The sequence below is a fragment of the Schistocerca cancellata genome, chromosome 2 (genome assembly GCF_023864275.1).
Source record: "Schistocerca cancellata isolate TAMUIC-IGC-003103 chromosome 2, iqSchCanc2.1, whole genome shotgun sequence".
Classification (NCBI taxonomy): Eukaryota; Metazoa; Arthropoda; class Insecta; order Orthoptera; family Acrididae; genus Schistocerca; species Schistocerca cancellata.
The window spans coordinates 82,908,701-82,928,925 of record NC_064627.1 but is presented as its reverse complement, the minus strand read 5'-3'; the positions used below and the strand labels follow the sequence as shown (position 1 = coordinate 82,928,925).

Genomic DNA, 20,225 nt, shown 5'->3' with positions numbered 1-20,225 from the left:
ACCCGCTCTTGGCACCCCAAAGGTTCCTCTCTTCCAGTGTCTCCTCTCGGTCCAGCCTGAAAAATATGAGCAAACTGCCAGCCCTAAATTATATGCAACTTCAAGGCAGACACTACTGCTTCATCCGGGTTCGATTCCCGGCGGGGTCAGGGATTTTCACCTGCCTCGAGATGACTGGGTGTTTGTGTTGTCCTCATCATTTCATCATCATCCAGGAAAGTGGCGAAATTGGACTGAGCAAAGATTGGGTAATTGTACGGGCGCTGATAACCACGCAGTTGAGCGCCCCACAAACCAAACATCATCATCACTACTGCTTCATCCTCCTCCCTGCAGGCAAAGGCCTCATTTCTGTGGCACATTATCTGAGGATGTAGCAGTAGGGCAGTTTCAGTCCTAACACCATGACATACAAAACTTTTCCTAATGACCCCATTCCCTTTTTTTACCTTGTACATCTCAATCATAATTTTTCATAGAATAGCTTTTAATGAGCAACATTATAGTAATAATGAAAAATATTTACTGTATTTGCTGCTGGCCCTTCTTTATGGTAAGAATTTGTGTTTATCCCCTTTGAAGTTGGGTGCTATGAATACATACTTGGTGATTTCTCAGAATTAGAAAGTCATATATTTGCATACTGCTGTCTGAGTAATGTTCGAAAGTGGCATGTGATCTTACCATACTGTTTTAGTTACAATGTTGTCCAGTACTTTTTATGTGAAACATAATTGATATACAATAAAATGTATTGCAGTACTATTAAAAAAGAGGAAATGAATTATGTGTTATGCTCTTTTGTCTTCTCTTTGTCCTCACAAGTGGTCCTTCTCAGCCTGCTGTTGGAGTGACCTACCATTCTTTTTTGACCTTCCCAAACTACCTGTTTCTCCTCCCTAAGGAGGAAACTTCTAGTTCAGAAAGTTGAGATAGTGTTACATACCATCTGCATAACCTTCTGAAAATAGGTACTTGGCAACAATTCTTCATAATTTTATGGTTTGCTGAGGAACTCTTTACTCTTGATAAAAATGTGTGTTAATCATTTAATGGGTGGAATATCTCAGTGCTGCAACACACGAAATGCATTTATGAGTATTGCAATAATATCATGATGTAGAAGCATATACAGCCACTGGAGTTTGGATACCGCCTTTTGAAACTAGTAACTCTACTGTTACTTCATCACTCGAATAATTCACAAACAAATTTATAAATATCCATAGGTGTCTGGCATGAAATCTTCCAGTTTATGTACAACTTGATTTGCTATCACTATTCATTTTGGGGAAAAACAAAAATATATTTTATCTTTTCAGGATGACGTATTTGGAATGTTAACATACGCCTTCCAGGTGGCAATGAGCCTCATTCAGAACCGTGGATTCAGGAACACAGTTCTTAGGTCATTAGTTGATCTGTATAGGAATCTTGCCACTCCAGATTATGTTAACATGTGTCAGTGTCTCATCTTTCTTGACGACCCTTTGGCTGTAGCAGAGGTTCTGGACAAACTTAGCAAGGATACAGAGGTAAGTGTTATGTATTATACAGTAAAAAGCTGTTACTTCAGCATATTTTGTTATATTCAAAGAGAGGAAATGTATGAATTGGCACTATTCGTGAGGCTTAGTTTATATATCTTGGACAACATACAGGATGGTAAATGTTGTGCCAGCCTTCTCTGAAGATGTAACAGTAAGAACTCGGTGTCGGTGTTCACACCGTTACAGTTGGATGAGTTTGAGGAAGCTCTGTATAGCTGATTACCATACCTGCTCTTCTGATTGAGGAGCTAAATTCTTAGGATATCCAGCAGCTCAAGGGAAACTGTTGTTGAAATTAAGTAATCTTAATTTAAATGTCGGGGCATTCATTTTCATTCTGAATTGTGTGTTGTTTATTTCTTATAATACCAGTAGTGCCTCTGATACCCACCTCAGTTGCTTGTGCTCTGTTCTTATCTTTCTTTCTTCCTTATGATCCATTTTTCACATCTAAACTCCAGAATGTTGGATAGCCGATTTAGTCTTCAACAATATGGAAAGATTAGGGTGCTACTCACCATGTAGATGATGCATTGAGGCGCAGACAGCTAGAGTGAAAAATAATTCTAGAAATCTTCTTCAGATGTGAGATTTTTACTTACGAAGAAGGGCTTTGTGCTTTAGCTGAATATTTCTAGTATTATTTTTCATTGTGCCTGTGTGTTACTCGGTGCCTCCTCTATGTGATGAGTGGCAATGTTTCCATTCCATGTCGTTGTTATCCCATGCCGGTCTTTCTATCGTGTGATTTATTACTTCCCAGATATTTCAAATTTTTTATTTTTTTGTTTTTATTTATTTTTTATTTTATTTATTTTTTATTTTATTTATTTTTTATTTTATTTATTTTTATTTTATTTTTCAAAACAGTGCAGTTCATCCAGACAAGTTTTGTTTCTAATTCACAGAAGCAGAGAACTTTCAGACCTGTGCCATTTTTTATGATGAATATGTCCAACAGATTTAAACTTGCTCCGAAGTTATTTTAAAGTGATAAAGGAAAGGTGATCTTCCTCAGCCGTAATATGTAAAACCGCATCTCAGATTTCTACGTAAAATGCACCCAGAATGCTCGCATGTTGTCATAAAGGTTTATTTTGTGATATGTAAACTGGAGTACCTCATTGCTTACCATGTGGTTAAGGATACATACAAATAGCCATGTAATTAATCTACTGTATGGCATGAAATTATAGATTTTAGACTTAATTGTTGGTTGTTAAGAACACATGATTTTTTTTCTTCATTTGGTTATGAGTGACTTATTACCCATCTGCAAAGTACATTTTTTAAGATTTCTCTTCCCACAGGACAGTGCATTGATGGCATGCCAGATCGCCTTTGACCTGTATGAGAGTGCAACTCAGCAGTTTCTCGGCAGAGTCCTCCAGGCATTAAGAGCAACAGCTCCCATACCGACTGGTACAAGTGACACCGTGGAGAAAAAGACTGATACTTCAGAGACCACCACTGCTTCTGCTGGTGAACAAGAAATAAAAACAGAACGCAAACTTGAAAATCTGGTATGTATCCCTCAGCCTCACAAATTATCGAAATTCTGCCATTTTCAAACTGAGGTGTCAGTTATCAGAAAAAATCACGAACTGAGCATAACTGTTGCGGTTATTGTTCTTGTAGTGATTGTCTACCATTATCTAAGGTACTACACAGAAACTGCTTCTGGAGATTGGCATCCCCATGATTGACCTGCAATCATTATTACGCTGCAAGGTTTATCAGATTTTGTAGGCGAAATGGCATAATCTCAATATGCATGCCATTAAGGCCTCCATGTGGGCCTCTTGCAGGGAATCTGTGGTTCTGTGCCGGCTCCGCATTGGCCATACGTGGCTAAGACATGGCTACCTCCTCTGTCGCGAGGACCCACCTCAGTGTCACTGTGGCTCACATATGACTGTTGTCCATATCTTGCTGGACTGTCCACTTTTAGCCCTTCTTCGTCGGACTTCTAACCTTCCCAGCACCCTACCTTCAGTGTTTGGTGACAATGCCTCAACAGCAGATTTAGTTTTACATTTTATTCCTGATGGTTTTTTTATCATACCATCTAAGGGTGCACATGTAGCCTTCTCTCCAAGGTCGCCACCCTCTCTCCATTTTAACTCTGTTGCACTTTCTTTGCATTTGTTTGTCTTGGTGGTCGTCTTTTCCCTACTTGTGTTCATCTTGCCTTGTTTTCTTGGGGTGGACATTTTAATGTGTTGCAGAGTGGCTGGTTCATCCTTTTTTTATCATTGTGATCAGCCAGCCTAGATCATCTGATCTATGGTTTTATTACCTTCTTCTATTTTTCCTTGTGGTGTAAGTTTTCCCCCTTTTTTGTTTGTTCCATTCGTTTTGTGTTTAGGTGTGGTTCCCCATTCCTTTTCCCCCATTTATTTTCTCCAACGTACTTGGGTATTTTTGTACCTTGAGCCTTGTTTGCATAAGGAAAAAGGGACTGATGACGCTGTTGATGACGCTGTATACCCCAAACCAACCAACCAATCTGCATTCCCTGAAAGGTAATGACTCCATCATTATCCTCCCAGCAGACAAAGGATCTACCACTATGGTAGTTGATTGAAAGGAGTGTGTTAGTGAAGGTCCATGCCAGCTGTCTGACACTTCTATGTACAGCACCTGCCATCAAGTCCCATCCCTTTGATTCAAACTGACCTGCAGTCCATCCATAAAACCGCAGGATCCTCACAAGGACTAATACCTCAGCCCATAGAACTTCTTACTCCACCCAAACCACGCTTCCCCAACTTTTACCTTCTTCCTAAGATCCACAGACCCAATCATCCTGGCTGTCCTATAGTTGCTGGCTTCAAAACACCCACCGAACATATATCTGCCTTAGTTGATCAGCACCTGCAAAGACACCAACCATTTCTTAGATTGTCTGAAATCTGCACCCGTGCCACTCCCACCAAACACCTTGCTCCATTGATGCCACCTCCCTCTAAACCAACATCACTACATATGTGGTCTGTCTGCTGCTGAACATTTTTTCAGTCAGTGCCCACCTAATTCAAAACCGATGATGTCCTTAACAAACTTTATGCTTACCAACTACTACTTCACCTTTGAGGGGCAGACATACAAACAGATCAGGGGTACAACCATGCGAACCATGGTGGCTCCTTCCTATGCCAACCTTTTCATGGTTCACTTGGAGGGAGATTTCCTGGGATCCATAGGTCTTGAGCCCCTGGTTTGGTTTAGAGACATTGATGACAACTTTTCCATAAGGACTCATGCCGACCTGATAAAATTCCTAAAATATCTGAATATCCCTCCCCCCCAGTTACATTTCGCATGGTCCTGTACCAAATCCCGTGCCATTTTTCTTGATGTTTGTCTTGTCCTCACCAAAGGCCAGCTACTCTCTCCTGCCTATTAAAGCTACTGACAACCAACGGTATTTACATTTTGACAGTTGCCCCTTCCATGTGAAACATTCCCTCCCATGCGACCTTGCATTTGTTCAGATGCAGACTCTTTACAGCAATACACTGCAATTCTCACCTCTGCCTTCACTGGATGTAATTACCCCACCAGCCTAGTTCAAAAGCAGGTTTCCAGGGCCATGACATCCAATCCAAAAAACAACTTCGGGGCATACAAGTTGTCACTCAGTATTATCCTGGTCTGGAATATATTAATCAGCTACTTTGACAAGATTATGACTTCCTAAAATATGCCTGAAATGAGATACATTCTGTCTGATATTTTGCCCACCACACGTAGAATAGCTTCCCGTCTCCCTCTCAATCTCAGCAATATCCTTGTCAGACCCTACACTCCTTCTGCACCCATCTCCCTACCCTATGGCTCCTACCCCTCTGACCATACTTGTGAAAGACTTGCCCTATGCACCCTCCTACCACCATCTACACCAGCCCTGTAAATGGCAAAACATATACTACCAAAAAGAGAGCCACCTGTGAAATGACATATCATATACCAGCTGTTCGGCCTTTTACACCTGCATGACTATTAGGATGAATGGGCATAGGCAACAATATCCTGTTGCAGAGCATGCTTTACAATATGACAGTTGTGACCTCAGTGCTTGTTGCACCACATGCACCATCTGGGTCTTCCCCCAGACAAGCAGTTTCTCAGAACTCCACAGGTGGGAACTAACACTATGACGTGTCCTTGGTTCTCGTCATCCATCTGGCCTTAATTTACATTAATTTCTTCAGTCTCAGCATTTCTTTACAGTAACTACTCCTTTCTTCACTCTTGTTTTACTTTTCTACTTTTTAATTTTTTTACCTGTCTGTTTTTTGCTGTCTGCCTCCCAACTCTGTTACGTACAATAGTCTTAGCTTTTCACTCTTACTAACTTGTACATGAAGTTTCAGCAGTAATTCCCTGTCTTCTACCATTAAGACCTCATATTTTCAGATCTCATCAGGTGCAGTCCCCAAGAATCAGTTTTTCCTTCTCATCCCATCTGTGAAGTCTGTCCTGGGCGACTTTTCTGAAGTCTACCCCTTTTCCTAGACCTCTCCAGTCTCTTTCTTTCACCTGTCTTCCTTCCCCTTCAACCCTTCTGCCAGAAGAAGGAGCCTCTGGCTCTGAAAGCTTGTATAATTTTAGCCTTCTTTTATGTGCATGTTCTGCCACCGCTTAGTGAGTAGATTTTTTATCTATACAATTACATTATATTTTTTTGTTACACGTGGATCTTGAGTGGGGAAAAAAGAAATGTCAGATCCTATCCTCTGCATAGTCGTGAAAGAATCTAATAGAGAAGTTTTTCTACTTTTCATATAAACTGGAGATTATTTAATTTAACATGCATGGTGCTGATTTAAAACTCTCACTTCACATATTGTGGTAATATTTTCTTAAGATATACTTGAAATTTAATACAATACAGCTGTGACCATCTATTTACGTATTCTGCAAACCACTTTCACACATCCTGTTACATAAATATTTAAGTTTGAATTGTTCATGTGTCTGTGTAAACTCATTAGAATTTTTTTCCTCCTAGAATGAAGATGAGAAGTTACATCAGTTGCGTATCGAGAAACTATCAAGCATTCTTAGTGGTGAAGTATCCATAGATCTCCACTTGCAGTTTCTCATTCGTAGCAACCATTCTGATATGCTTATACTCAAAAACACAAAAGATGCTATCAGAGTATCTATATGTCATACTGCCACAGTTATTGCCAATGCTTACATGCACAGTGGCACGACGAGTGATCAGTTCCTTCGGTAAGTTACAGAATTGTAAACATTATTTACATATTAGTTTCCAAAAAATTTTCAGAGTCACTGTAAGTGTGTGTGTGTGTGTGTGTGTGTGTACATAGAACATGTATTAATAGAGGTCACCATCAGTTCAGGAGTAGTGTGTCTGTATAGTGATATACATTTTATAGTGTTATCTACCCACTTTCAGCTTAATCATCATCTCAGTTTAGGATTATAGAATGTTAAATGTTCCTAAAAACTGGTAATAAAACTGTAAAAAATTCTTCTTGTCTTATCATCTTGTTGTTATACAATATATATTTTTTAAAATGGGGCTACTTGGTCTCATAAATAAAAATGTCAAAGGTCTATACTTCTTGGTCTCATCTTTCGTCAGAGCAATGATTTGCAAGAGCCCGCCTTCCCAAGTATGTTGGGTGGTTCTGACAATCAGTCTGTTAAGTATGCTGTGGCAGATCTGTTGGCCTTTTTTTTCCCATGGTAAAATGTTAATGTAATGGTGTATTTTACCTGATCCGTTTGTATGTTATTGGTGGATGAAGAAACTAAGGGGATGAGCATCTACAGAAAATGTGGAGGGCACACGACGTGCTCAAAGACTATAAACTGATGACTAGTACATACACTTTTTACTGTGTACAGAGAATGGTAATGTGCATACTGTGATAACCTGGCAGCTGGTAATGGGCACCACAGGAAGCAGTGCAGCTCATTGGACTAAAGCCTACAACAGTAGTGTCAGCAAGGGCACTTTTTGTGGTACTGCATCTTCTTGGTGTTACCAATAGGAGGATAGTTTTTGGTAAACACTCAGAAGAGCAGATGTACTATTTTGTGTGCCAAATTTGGAATTTTCTAATAATTTTAGCAGATTTTTCATAGTTAAGTTGCTTTATAAGAAATTGTCATCACCACATCTTCTATGTGTGTTTCTTTTTTGGAATGAATAGTGTGTTGACAGACTGATCGGTAGTCAGAGGTAGACTGTTCAAAGAAAAAGGTCAGCTACAGCCAATGATTGGAGATTGGCTACAATTACTGAAGTGTTCAGGTAGCAGTATCAGCAGTATACAGTGTACAAAAAAATTAATTTTGCTGTGTCGAATACCTTGCCAACTCTTAGAATTACAACCCCTATTTTTTTTAATAAAAGTTAGTTATTGGCCTTTCTCGCAGCAGATGTTTCCACAATTACTTCATGTTATTACTACTAAACATGCTGTTCTCTGTTGCTCTTGTTGGGTCCAGACACTGACACACCACCTCACATTGTCACATTTCATAGTGGGTACAGGATCTTGGAAGGAGGAGTAGAGGGGGCTTTAAGAGAGATGAAGAATCATAAAGCTAGTGGAATTGATGGAATACCAGCAGAATTGTTTAAGAGCCTTGAGAATAGTGGTATGGAAGAACTAACTTACATGTGTGTAAGATGTATGAGAAAGGTAAATGGCCCGGTGACTTCCACTAGGCAGTAATGATCCTGATTGAGAAAAAAGCAGTGCCAAGAAATGTGAGGATTTTAGAACCGTAAGTTCAATATCTCATGCAGCAAAAGTTCCACTAAGGGTGATACATAGACTTCACAGTAGAGTGGAAAAAACGTATGCACAAGAGCAGTATGGATTTAGAAGAGGGGAAGATACAAGGTATGCAGTTGGACTGCTGAGAATTATAGGCGAGAGATACATTGAAAGAGAAATAGAAGTTTATACTGTTTTCATTGACTTGGAGAAAGCCTGTGATAGAGCACAGTAGAATAAACAATGGTGTTGACTGGAGGGATAGAAGGCTGATTAAGAACCTACATCTAAAACCAAAAATAAGAGTGCATATTTGGAATGGAGACAACTGTGGAAAGCACAATTGGAAGGGGAATGAGGCAATACTCTTTAACATATATCTGTAACAATTTAGAAATGTTTGAAATAAAAAGAGGGGTGTGGGTAGGTGGCAGAAGGATAGAATGTATCAGCCTTGCAGATATGAGGTTGCAGAGAGTGAAAAAGCTATGGTTGGAATGTGAAATGAGTTAAGTAAGACCTGTGGGAAACTTGGAAAGAGAATAATAAGAAAAGACAAAATGCATGGTGATAATTATAAGGAAAATAAAAAACTATAAGGAAAATAAAAGCAACTAAAAATTAGAGCAGGAAGATATAGAAAGAGTTAGCGATTTAAGATGCCTGGGAAGCATAATTACAGACAACACTATATGTAATAAGGAGGTGAAAACATGTATAGCAGTTGCCAAGGAGACATGGAGACATTTAACAAGAAGAGGAGACTTCTATGTAGGTGTGTGAACAGGGACTTAAGGAAGAAACTGGTGAAGCACTTTATATGGAGTGTGACATTATATGGAGCTGAGATGTGGACACTGAAGATAGGGGAAGAAAGAAGAATAGAAGCATTTGAAATTTGGATTTGGAGGGGGATGGAAGGCATAAAATGGGCAGACTAAGTGAGAAATAAAATGTTGAGAAGAGTGGGGGAAGAGAGAGAAATTTTAAAGGCAATCAGAAGGAGGAAACACATTTGACTTGGAAATTGTGTGAGAAGAGATTGTTCACTGATGGATGCAGTGGAAGGAATGGTGAATGGGGGTGGGGGGAAGAGGAGGAGGAGATGGTATAAGGATAGGAAACAATTGTAAGAAAACAAACAGCGTAGCAGATAACAGGATTGCATGGAGAGCTAAATGTGAAGACCTGCCACATACTATGCACACACACTTTCTTAGTGGCAAGGCATGGTCAGTTAAGATCGAGTTGGCAAGTGAGCAGTGTCAGTAGGCCTCGAAGCAAAGAAAATGATTGGGTCAGTCAGGCGAATTGCGCTTCCTCTTGATTTGCTGTGTCTCTTCAGTGTGAGATGTTTGCTGTATTATGGTGTGACAGCAGATGTCTAGGCTTATTTGGAGTGTGTGTCAATTGCAGAAAACTCAAGACAACACTACATTCTGCTGATAACTTTCACCACCAAGGCCTCTCTTCCCCATGTTTCATGTAGCATTTTCCTGTGGAACAGTTGTGCTAAATGTCAGGGTGGTTTGAGGTAAATGGTGAACACCAAATGGCCTGTTACATGCTTGTCACCCTCCCCTCTCCCCACCCCCACAGTACCAACTGAATAGCAACTCCTACTGCATAAAAATCAAACAATGGAAAATCCAGGATGGAATGTAATAATACCAGAGAAGGAAAGTTGCTACTCACCATATAGCGGGGATGCTGAGTCGCGATAGGCATAATAAAACACACACACGCGCGCGCCCACACACACACACACACACACACACACACACACACACTTGCAGCACATCTGCAGTCTCCGAGAGCTGAGACCACACTGCGAACAGCAGCACCAGTGCATGATGGGAGTGGCGACTCGGTGTGGGTAAGGAGGAGGCTGGGGTGGGGAGGGGGAGGGATAGTATGGTGGGAGTGGAGGACAGTCAAGTGTTGCAGTTTGGATGGAGGGCAGGAGAGAAGGTGCTGTGTGTGTGTGTGTGTGTGTGTGTGTGTGTGTGTGTGTGTGTGTGTGTGTGTGTGTGTGTGCGCGCGTGCGTGTACTGCTGACAGAGGCCTTAATGGCCGAAAGCTTTAATTGCGTGAATCTTTTTATTGTGTCTGTCGCGAATCAGCATCTCCGCTATATGGTGAGTAGCAACTTTCCTTCTCTGGTATTGATACTGCATAAAAAAGTTTATATGCAGCTGGAACTGCTGTTGAATCAAATTGGTGACACTTGGGATGCCATATCCCAGGAAGAACAAGCAGAACAAAATAACAAAAATGGAAATGTGCTTCAACAATGTTACTTTAAACTTGCTGTTGTTGCTGCTACTGGCGTCATCACCTTCAGTTCAAAGACTGGTTTAATGGAGCTCTCCATGCTACTCTAACCTGTGCAAGTCTCATCGCCTTCAGGACCACCTCCATGGCGCAGTGGTAGCATTACCGCCGACCATGCAAAGGGGACCAGGTTCGATTGCCAGCAGGGGACTGGGTGTTGTGTGCCTTTCATCATAATTTTCATCATCATTGACACGCAGGTCGCAAAAGTGGTGTCAACTAAAAAGTCTCGCAATACAGCAGCCGAATCCCGAAGGGGATATCCTGGCCAGTAAATTTTTCATTTTTCATTATCTCCAAATAACTATACTGCAACGTACATCCTTCTGAATCATCTTACTGTATTCATCTCTTGGGTCTTAAACCCCAGTTACCTCCAGTCTAAATTGATGGTCCCTTGATGTCTCAAAATGTGTCCTATCAGCTGATCCCTTCTTTTAGTCAGGTTGTGCCACATATTTATTTTCTCCCCAATTCTGTTACCACCTCATTAGTTACATTGTCTACCCACTTAATCTTCAGCATTATTCTGTAGCACCACATTTCAGAACTTCTATTCTCTTCTTATCTAAATTGTTTATCATCGCCGTTTCACTCCACACAAATACTCTGAGAAAAGATTTTGTAATGCTTAATTCTACATTTGATGATAATGAATTTCTCTTTTCTTTCCATTGCCAGTATACATTTTATATCCTCTCTACTTTGACCATCATCGGTTAGTTTGCTGCCCAAGTAACAAAACTTGTCTAGGCTTTAAGTAGCTCATTTCCTAGTCTAATTCCCTCAGCATCAACTGATTTAACTAGACTACATTCCATTACTGTTGATTTGCTTTTGTTGATGTTCACCTTACACCCATCCTCCTTTCAAGATGCTGTCCATTCCATTCTACAATTCTTCAGAGTCCTTTGCTGTCTCTGGTAGAATTACAGTGTCATCGGTAAACCTCTAAAGTTTTTATTTCTGCTCCCTGATCTTTAATTATCATTCTAAATTTTTCTTTGGTTTCCTTTACTGCTTGCTCAATGTACAGATTGAATAACTTTGGATAAGCTACAGCCATGTCTCACTCCCTTCTCCAGCAGTGCTTCCTTTTTGTGCTCCTCAACTCTTATAATTGCCGTCTGGTTTCTGCACAAGTTATTTAGCCTTCCATTCCCTGTGTTTTATCTCTGCTACCTTCAGAATTTCAAAGAGAGTGTTAGTCAACATTGTCAAAAGCTTTCTCTAAGTCTCCAAATGCTATAAACATAGGTTTGCCTTTCCTTGACCTACCTTCTAAGATAAGTTTTAGGGTCAGTACTGCCTTGTGCGTTACTAAATTTCTGTGGTATCCAAACTGATCTTCCTCGAGGTCCACTTCTACCAGATATTCCACTCTTCTGTAAACAGTTCGTGTTAGTAAATTCTTCATTTGTGTGGCCATATTGTTAACTGCAAAGATAGAATGAAAATACGCTCAAGAATTTGTATTAGTATTTTGCAGCCATGTATTATCAAATTGATAGTTTGGTAATTTTCACACCTGTCAGCACCTGCTTTCTTTGGAGTTTTAATTATTAAATTATTCTTGTAGTCTGAGGGTATTTGCCTGTCTCATTCATCTTGCACACCAGATGGAAGAGTTTTGTCATGGCTGGATCTCCCAAGTCTATCAGTAGTTCTGATCGAACATAGTCTACCTCTGTGGCCTTATTTTGACATAGGCATTTCTGTGCTCTGACAAATTCTTTTCTGACTCATATCTCCCATATCATCTTCATCTACCTCCTCTTCCATGTCTATAATATTGCTTTTATGTTCGTCTCCCTTGTATAGAACCTTTTTCTATTCATTCCATCTTTAAGCTTTCCCTTCTTTGCTTATGACATATGAGCTCTTGATATTCATACAGCTGCTTCTCTTTCCACCAAAGGCCTTTTTATTTTTCTGTAGGCGGTATCTATTTTTTCCCCTAATGAACTGTGCTTTTTAAATCCTTACATTTGTCCTTTAGCTATTTGTGCTTAACCATTTTGCATTTCCTGTCACTTTTTGGATGTTTGTATTCCGTTTCATCTGCTTCATTGGCAGCACTTTTTTTTATATTTTCTCCTTTCATCAATTGATTTAAACATCTCTTGTGTTATCCAAATATTTCTGCTAGGCCTTGTCATTCTACTTATTTGATCCTCTGCTGCCTTCACTATTTCATCTCTCAAAGAAGCTCCTCTTTTGTTTTCTACTATATTCCTTTCCCCAGTTCCTGTCTTGCCTAATGCTCCCTCTGAAACTATGAAAAACATCTGGTTCTTCCAACATATCCAGGTCCCATCTACTTAATTTGCTATCTTTTTACAGTTTCTTTAGTTTTAATCTACAGTTCAAAACCAATCAATTGTAGTCTGTCCACATATGCCCCCGGAAATGTCTTGCTACATAAAATCTGGTTCCGAAATCTCTCTTACCATTGTGTAATCAATATGAAACATTCCAGTGTCACAGTATGTGTACAATCTTCTTTCGTGATTCTTAAACCAAGTTGAAACACTCCCTATTAATGTGACTTGGATTGCCATGAACCAAAACAGAAATCTAATTTTGATATGACCGTGGCCTAATAAATAAATCTGATTGTATTTAGCTGCTTTGTGAGTTGTTTCTGGTCAGGGTGTGGATGCTAAACAATGTTCGCACAGTAATAAAGGATTTTGCAATAATCAACATAAAGATGTTTTACACTGTTAGAGTGATATATTTGCTTTGACACGATATGAGGCAGACACTACTTTCGTCTTGTGCTTTTAATTATGGTTAATCTCATCACAGATATGAATTCTTGGTATTACATCAGTTGCTATAGTAATGGTGAATACATACAGTCCTCACTCCAGTCAAATACAGGGTGTTTATGCTAGGATATCGGGGTTTTAATATAATAAATATTATTACGCGTTAAAACCCCGATATTCATTTGTAAACACCCTTTATTTAGCTGGCGTGGGGGATTTGAACAAAAATGTACAGCACACTTTAAACCTTTATAAACACTCATCAGAAATATAATTTGTCATGAATTTGTAATGTTTTGCTGAGGGTCAGCCCATGGTGGTAGGGCTCACTCATCCATTACAACGCAATGCATAGCTCTCAACTCCATCTGGACTCAATGGACTCAAGACTCAAACTCTTCTGACACTTCACTTACTTAACACTAGTGGCACTTAACAATAGATTTTGCTTGCTTTAAACCTGTGCAAGGAAAAAAAAAAAAGAAGTTATCATTGGATAAGGAATCACAAACCCCTTACAGAGTGTTAGCAATAATTAAATTATGCTATGTACAAAATTCTACCAGGGGCTTCCTCTTTCCTTCCTTTCCCCCAAGTCTGTGTTCACCTACAAATTTTTCTTCTCTTCTTTTTCCTACTATTTGAATTCCAGTTCCCTATCACAATTTAATTTTTGTCTCCTTTAACTATCTGAATTTTTTTTTTTTTATCTTGTCATACATTTCTTCAATCTCTTCATCTATGGAGCTAGTTAGCATAAGCTGGTACTATTGTGGTAAGTGTGGGCTTTGCGTCTACCTTGGCTACGATATGCTTTCACTATACCATTCATAGTATTGTCCGTGCAGAATGCTGTGGCATGGTATATGCACAAAAGACAGGGCACGCATAGGGACAGCGGTAGTGTTGGGGGTTACAGGCAAGCATTGATCAGGAAATGCCGAGCGCTGGAAGGGAAGTGCCATTCTAAACTGAAGCCTACGCTCACATCTTTTGTAAATACTAAGTGGCCCTCTCTGCGCACTCTTTCATGGTGACCATTCAAAAAGATCTGCTGTCACATCTGCTTTGGTTAGTATCTAAAGAGAAGTCCTCAGAATATGCAGCAATTTATTTTTGCTGGCTTCTTAACCATTTTTAACTTTCAGAGAACTGTCTTGAGAGACAAATTTTGAGTGAAACCTACACATCTCCGGTTGCCATGTTAAAATTTCTTTCTTTTCCCAAAATGCAGCAGAGTTTACACAGTCTCGCCTCTCTGTTTTGAGCAGACATAGTTGTGAGAGAATTCTGAAACAGTGGTGTATTAAGTTTATTAAGTGATGAACTGAGGAAAAGTGAGGTCAATATCTTATGAAAAAGCAAGTTTTCAGTACAAAAAAGTGTAATGTCTTCACTGATCTTCCAAAACCCAAGCATTTCTTATTTCATCAGCTATCGATGGCCCTTCAAAACTGCATTCTTTCATCAAAAAATCCTGTAGTTACTGGAATAACTTGGTAGATAATGAGGTTTTACGTAATAATGACATGGCAAAATACTCTCCTCTTTGCACACTATCATTTTCCAAAGTCTCATTTTGATATCTGAAACCGTTTATGAAATATGAGGAATATTGTGGATATGTCACTCTGGCTTTATTGCTGGCACGCTGCAATTGCAAATGAGTGTGCTATGTCAGACAAATTTTCTTGGGATTGACTAAGCCTAAAGAAAAGTTCAGTGTGTTAGCTAAATTTCATATGCAACAACATAGTATGTAATATGCACCAAACCCAAAATCACAGTGACCTGTATTTTTCATTGCATTCTTTTTTGAACATTGCATAGTGTCTTGAATCCATGTAAATATCACAGTCGTCGTGAATCTCTCATATAAAGCTATAAGTAAAACAAAAATGAAGTTGAAACTTCCTTGCAGATTAAAATTGTGTGCCGGACTGAGACTTGAACTCGGGACCTTTGCCTGTCGTGAGCAAGTGCTCTACCAACTGAGCTACCCAAGCACGACTCACGCCCTGTCCTCACAGCTTTACTTCTGCCAGTACGTCGTCTCCTACCTTCCAAACTTTACAGAAGCTCTCCTGCGAAACTTGCAGAACAGCACTCCTGAAAGAAAGGATATTGCAGAGACATGGCTTAGCCACTCTGCAGAGTGAAAATCCCATTCTGGAAACATCCCCCGGGCTGTGGCTAAGCCATATTTCCGCAGTATCCTTTCTTTCAGCAAGTTTTGCAGGAGAGCTTCTGCAAAGTTTGGAAGGTAGGACATGAGATACTGGCAGAAGTAAAGCTGTGAGGACAGGACGTGAGTCGTGCTTGGGTAGCTCAGATGGTAGAGCACTTGCCCACGAAAGGCAAAGGTCCCGAGTTAGTCTCGGTTCGGAACACAGTTTTAATCTGCCAGGAAGTTTCATATCAGTGCACACTCCACTGCAGAGCGAAAATCTCATCCTAAAAATGAAGTTTTTTACTGAATAGTTTCTGTAAAATCGTTTGAGAAAGACAGCAGGGTATGTGTTTTGATTCTGTCATTGCTGACCAGCCGAAAGGTGGAAAATATTTGTTGGCCTCTCCTTCTGAACCAGAAAATGAACTCTATCACTTTGAATGAAAACTGGTCACTGCGTAGTGGCCACTGTGTCCTGTGTGGACTCTTACCCCCAATCCTGTTTTCTTATTCATTATTAAACCTACTCTTGCATTACCCCAATTTGATTTTTATTTATAATCCTGTATTCAACTGACCAGATGTCCTGTTCCTCCTGCCACCGAACTTCACTAATTCCCATTACAACTAATTTCAACCTCTCCATTTCCTTTTTTAAATTTTCTAACTTAACCACCCGACTAAGAAATCTTAACATTCCACACTCCAGTTCATTGTACAGAATGCCAGTTTCGTTTGTCCTGATAATGACGTCCATCTGAGTAATCCCCACCAGAGATCTGAATGGGGGACTATTTTCCTCTGGAATATTTTACACAAGTGGATGCTATCATTATTTAACCATACAGTCCAGTTGCATGCCTTCAGGAAAAGTTACAGCTGTAATTTTCGCATGCTTTCAGACGTTCATAGTACATGGTTGGTGTTGCAAAGTGAGATCAATCATCCAGGCTGTTGCCCCTGCAACTACTGAATATGTTGCTGCCCCTCTTCAGGAACCACATATTTGTCTGGCATCTCAACAGATACCCCTCCGATGTGGTTTACCTGTGGTACAGCTATTGTATCGCTGAGGCACACAGGCCACCCAACGAATGGCAGGGTCCATGTTCATGGGGAGGACTTTCAACATATTGAGACCATTATCTTACTTCTTGAAATGAGTCACAGTTGTTGATAATGATCAGAATTACTTTTTTCCTTTGATATTACATTAATTTTGTGATGTGTTTATTGTATCTTTTATGTACTTGGCCAGTTTCAATGGATATATTATTCAATTTCAGAGACAATTTAGAATGGTTAGCAAGAGCAACAAATTGGGCCAAAATGACGGCTACGGCATCTCTTGGTGTTATACACAGAGGCCACGAGCAAGAGGCTCTTGCACTGATGCAGAGCTACCTGCCCCGTGAAGTTGGACCGAGCTCGGGCTATTCGGAAGGTGGAGGGCTCTATGCATTAGGACTCATACATGCAAACCATGGAGCTCGCATTATTGATTATCTGCTGGGACAGTTAAAAGATGCAGAAAATGAGGTAAGTTAATAAGAGGAGTTACAGTTAAAAATAGTGTGAGGACATAAGAGTATTTTCTCTGAATTAGGGGAATCAAAAACCAAATGCAGAGTATGGACAGCTGCCCAGAAAGTATTGAGGAAATGCCAGCAGCTGTTTTATTAAGATTTAGTATCGGATCATTCTCTTGGCTTATGCTTTCATGCACAATGCATTTTATCCAGTGCATGGGGTCTATAGCTGGACTTCAGCACCAAGGATGTAAACGTTTTCTCACGACAAGATAAGAGACTGACGTGATGTTTTCTTTCCAATGTCAACAGTTTATCTCAAACTGAGAACCAGCCTAGTATAGTGACATATAAATAAATCCATCTTATCGGTTGACTCCTGCGCAATAATTCCAGTGAAGTGACATGCAGCTAAAACAAGCATTTGCAAGGCAGACACTGTCTTCCAACTGTAGAGCTCTGCATGGTGATAAGGATTAACTCGCGCAGTGCTTAGAGGCCTGAGACTTAGGTTGACATCTTATTCAATTAAAAACTCTGTTTTAGAACAACTTTTTTTTTTTTTTTGAAAAGACTCGAACTATTGAATGAGGCAGTGACATGGTAAAGACACAGTATTTCCAGTTTGAAACCCTCTCTGGCCATCAATTTTAAATTTCCCATGGTTTCCCTAAATTGCTTTAGGCAAATGTTCCACAGTGTTTCTTTCAAAATGTTGTAGACTGGTTCCTAATCTGTGTTTGTAATGTTTTCATCATTAATGGGACATCAAACCCTAATCTTCCTTCATTTCTTCATAACAAAACATAACCACATATGGTGCCACTGACAGTTTGTAAACTTTTAACATTCTGCGTGAAGTCTCATACTGCTCTATCAGTGGCTGTTGGTCTTTTCGCTCTTACAGTTTTAAACCAGATCCTGGTTGTTTCTATGCCATATTGTTGATTACCTGTCAGGATGTTTCTGGAAAGTTTGTAGACTGTAGGTAACCAGCTAAAGGGGGTGGGAATTTTGTAAGTCTTGGACAGAGCTCAGCCAGTAAAACCAGAATGATTCCGATGAATCAGCACAGTGGACAATGTCCACTCTACTGGAAACTATCAAACAAATGAATATAAATGAATCAACTTTGAAGACATATTTAAGTCAGCCACACAGTCATTGTACAGCCTCTCATGGAATGAGAGGTAGAACAAACTTAAGATGATCCACAAGATTTATAGGAAATCAGCATCATTTGTCACCATTGGAAAACACACTGAAGAAATTTTCAGTATTAGATCTGTGAAATAAGAGGACCCAATGTCACCAAAACTATTCATGGGTGTTTTGAAGATGGCAATGTCAAAGATCATTTACAAGGGAACATCCCCATCACACCCCCCTCAGATTTAGTTATAAGTTGGCACAGTGGATAGGCCTTGAAAAACTGAACACAGATCAATCGAGAAAACAAGAAGTAGTTCTGTGGAACTACGAAAAAAATTAGTGAAATATGCAAACTGAGTAGCCCATGCCAAAGATAGGCAACATCAAGGAAAGAGTAAGCTTAGGAGCGCCGTGGTCCCGTGGTTAGCGTGAGTAGCTGCGGAATGAGAGGTCCTTGGTTCAAGTCTTCCCTAGACTCAAAATTTTACTTTATTTATTTTTGCAAAGTTATGATCTGTCCGTTCGTTCATTGACGTCTCTGTTCACTGTAATAAGTTTAGTGTCTGTGTTTGCGACCGCACCGCAAAACCGTGCGATTAGTAGACAAAAGGACGCGCCTCTCCAATGGGAACCGAAAACATTTGATCGCAAGGTCACAGATCAACCGATTCCTCCACAGGAAAACTCATCTGATATATTCTATACGACACTGGTGACGGCATGTGCGTCACATCACAGGAATATGTTGTCGACCCACCTAACTTGTACACTTAGCGAATAGGTAAAAAGAGTCTTCTACCTTGCGCGATTTAGGTTTTCTTGTGGATGTGATAATCACTCCCAAAAAAGTGATGAAAACATAAGAGTTTGTCACATAAACTGAAAATAAAAAATTAAACTTTTCACTCGAGGGAAGACTTGAACCTGGGACCTCTTGTTCTGTAGCTGCTCTCACTAACCACGGGACCCCGGCGCTCCTTGACTCCCCTTGTCCTTGATGTTGCCTATCTTCGCATGGACTACTCAGTTTGTATATTTTACTAAATTTTTTCGTAGTTCCACACAACTTCTTCCTGTTTTCTCGATTGATCTGTGTTCAGTTTTTCAAGGCTTATCCACTGTGCCAACTTATAACTGAATCTGAGGGGGGTGTGATGGGGAGGTTCCCTTGTTAGAAGAAAAGAGGGATGGAATGCAATTAGACACTTTCTCTTTGCAGATAATATTGTACTTCTAGCTAATGACATCGAGGGACTGCAGTTTCTGGTTTTGACATTGTTGAAATGTGTTAAGAATTTGGACTCGAGGTAAACATCTCGAAAATAAAAACAGTGTTCAGTAAGTCAGAGGTGAATGAAAAAGTGATCAATGGCGCAAAGGCTCCATTGTCATCTGAAGAGTTTGTGTGTCTTGGTCAGCTGTTGAATAATAAATGCAATATTAAGTTGTCAGATCACTGCTGAGAATCACAAGTAGCTCGAACTTCCGAGAAATTACTGCTTAACTTGAAGAGGCTACATCTCACGAACTATTAAAATAGCTACTTACTAATAGTAATAATAATGTGTTCATCGGAGATCCAGACTGTCCCTGTAAAATTTTTTCTGTATACATAAATGATCTTAAGGACAGGGTCAGCAGCAGTTCAGTTGTTTGCTGCTGATACTGCTGCATCTGAAGGTGGTGTTCAGTGACTGTAGGGTGATACAAGATGACTATATCATCTTGTATGAGGTGCTATCAAATTTCTAGTTGGTGTGATGGAAGGCACCTTGCTCTAAATGTAGAAAAATATAACGTAATGTAGGTAAGTAAGGAAAAAAATCCTATGACATTTGAATACAGCATTATTAGTGTGCTGTTTGACACTGTCATGATGATAAAATATTTGAGCATAACATTACAAAGCAACATGAAATGCAACGAGATCACAAGGACAGCAGTAGAGA

The 20,225-nt window shown here is 39.8% G+C and overlaps 1 protein-coding gene across 2 annotated transcripts in view; it reads left to right on the top strand.

Annotated features, from left to right (window-relative positions):
- The window catches only part of LOC126161354 (26S proteasome non-ATPase regulatory subunit 1), a 386,202-nt gene that overhangs the window by 23,020 nt on the left and 342,957 nt on the right, over positions 1–20,225 (top strand). For both annotated transcript variants that reach the window (XM_049917122.1, XM_049917121.1), the window contains exons 5-8: positions 1,323–1,535; positions 2,861–3,073; positions 6,568–6,794; positions 16,882–17,134. In XM_049917122.1, the coding sequence (XP_049773079.1) occupies positions 1,323–1,535; positions 2,861–3,073; positions 6,568–6,794; positions 16,882–17,134 (906 nt within the window). The remainder of the gene's footprint in view (positions 1–1,322; positions 1,536–2,860; positions 3,074–6,567; positions 6,795–16,881; positions 17,135–20,225) is intronic.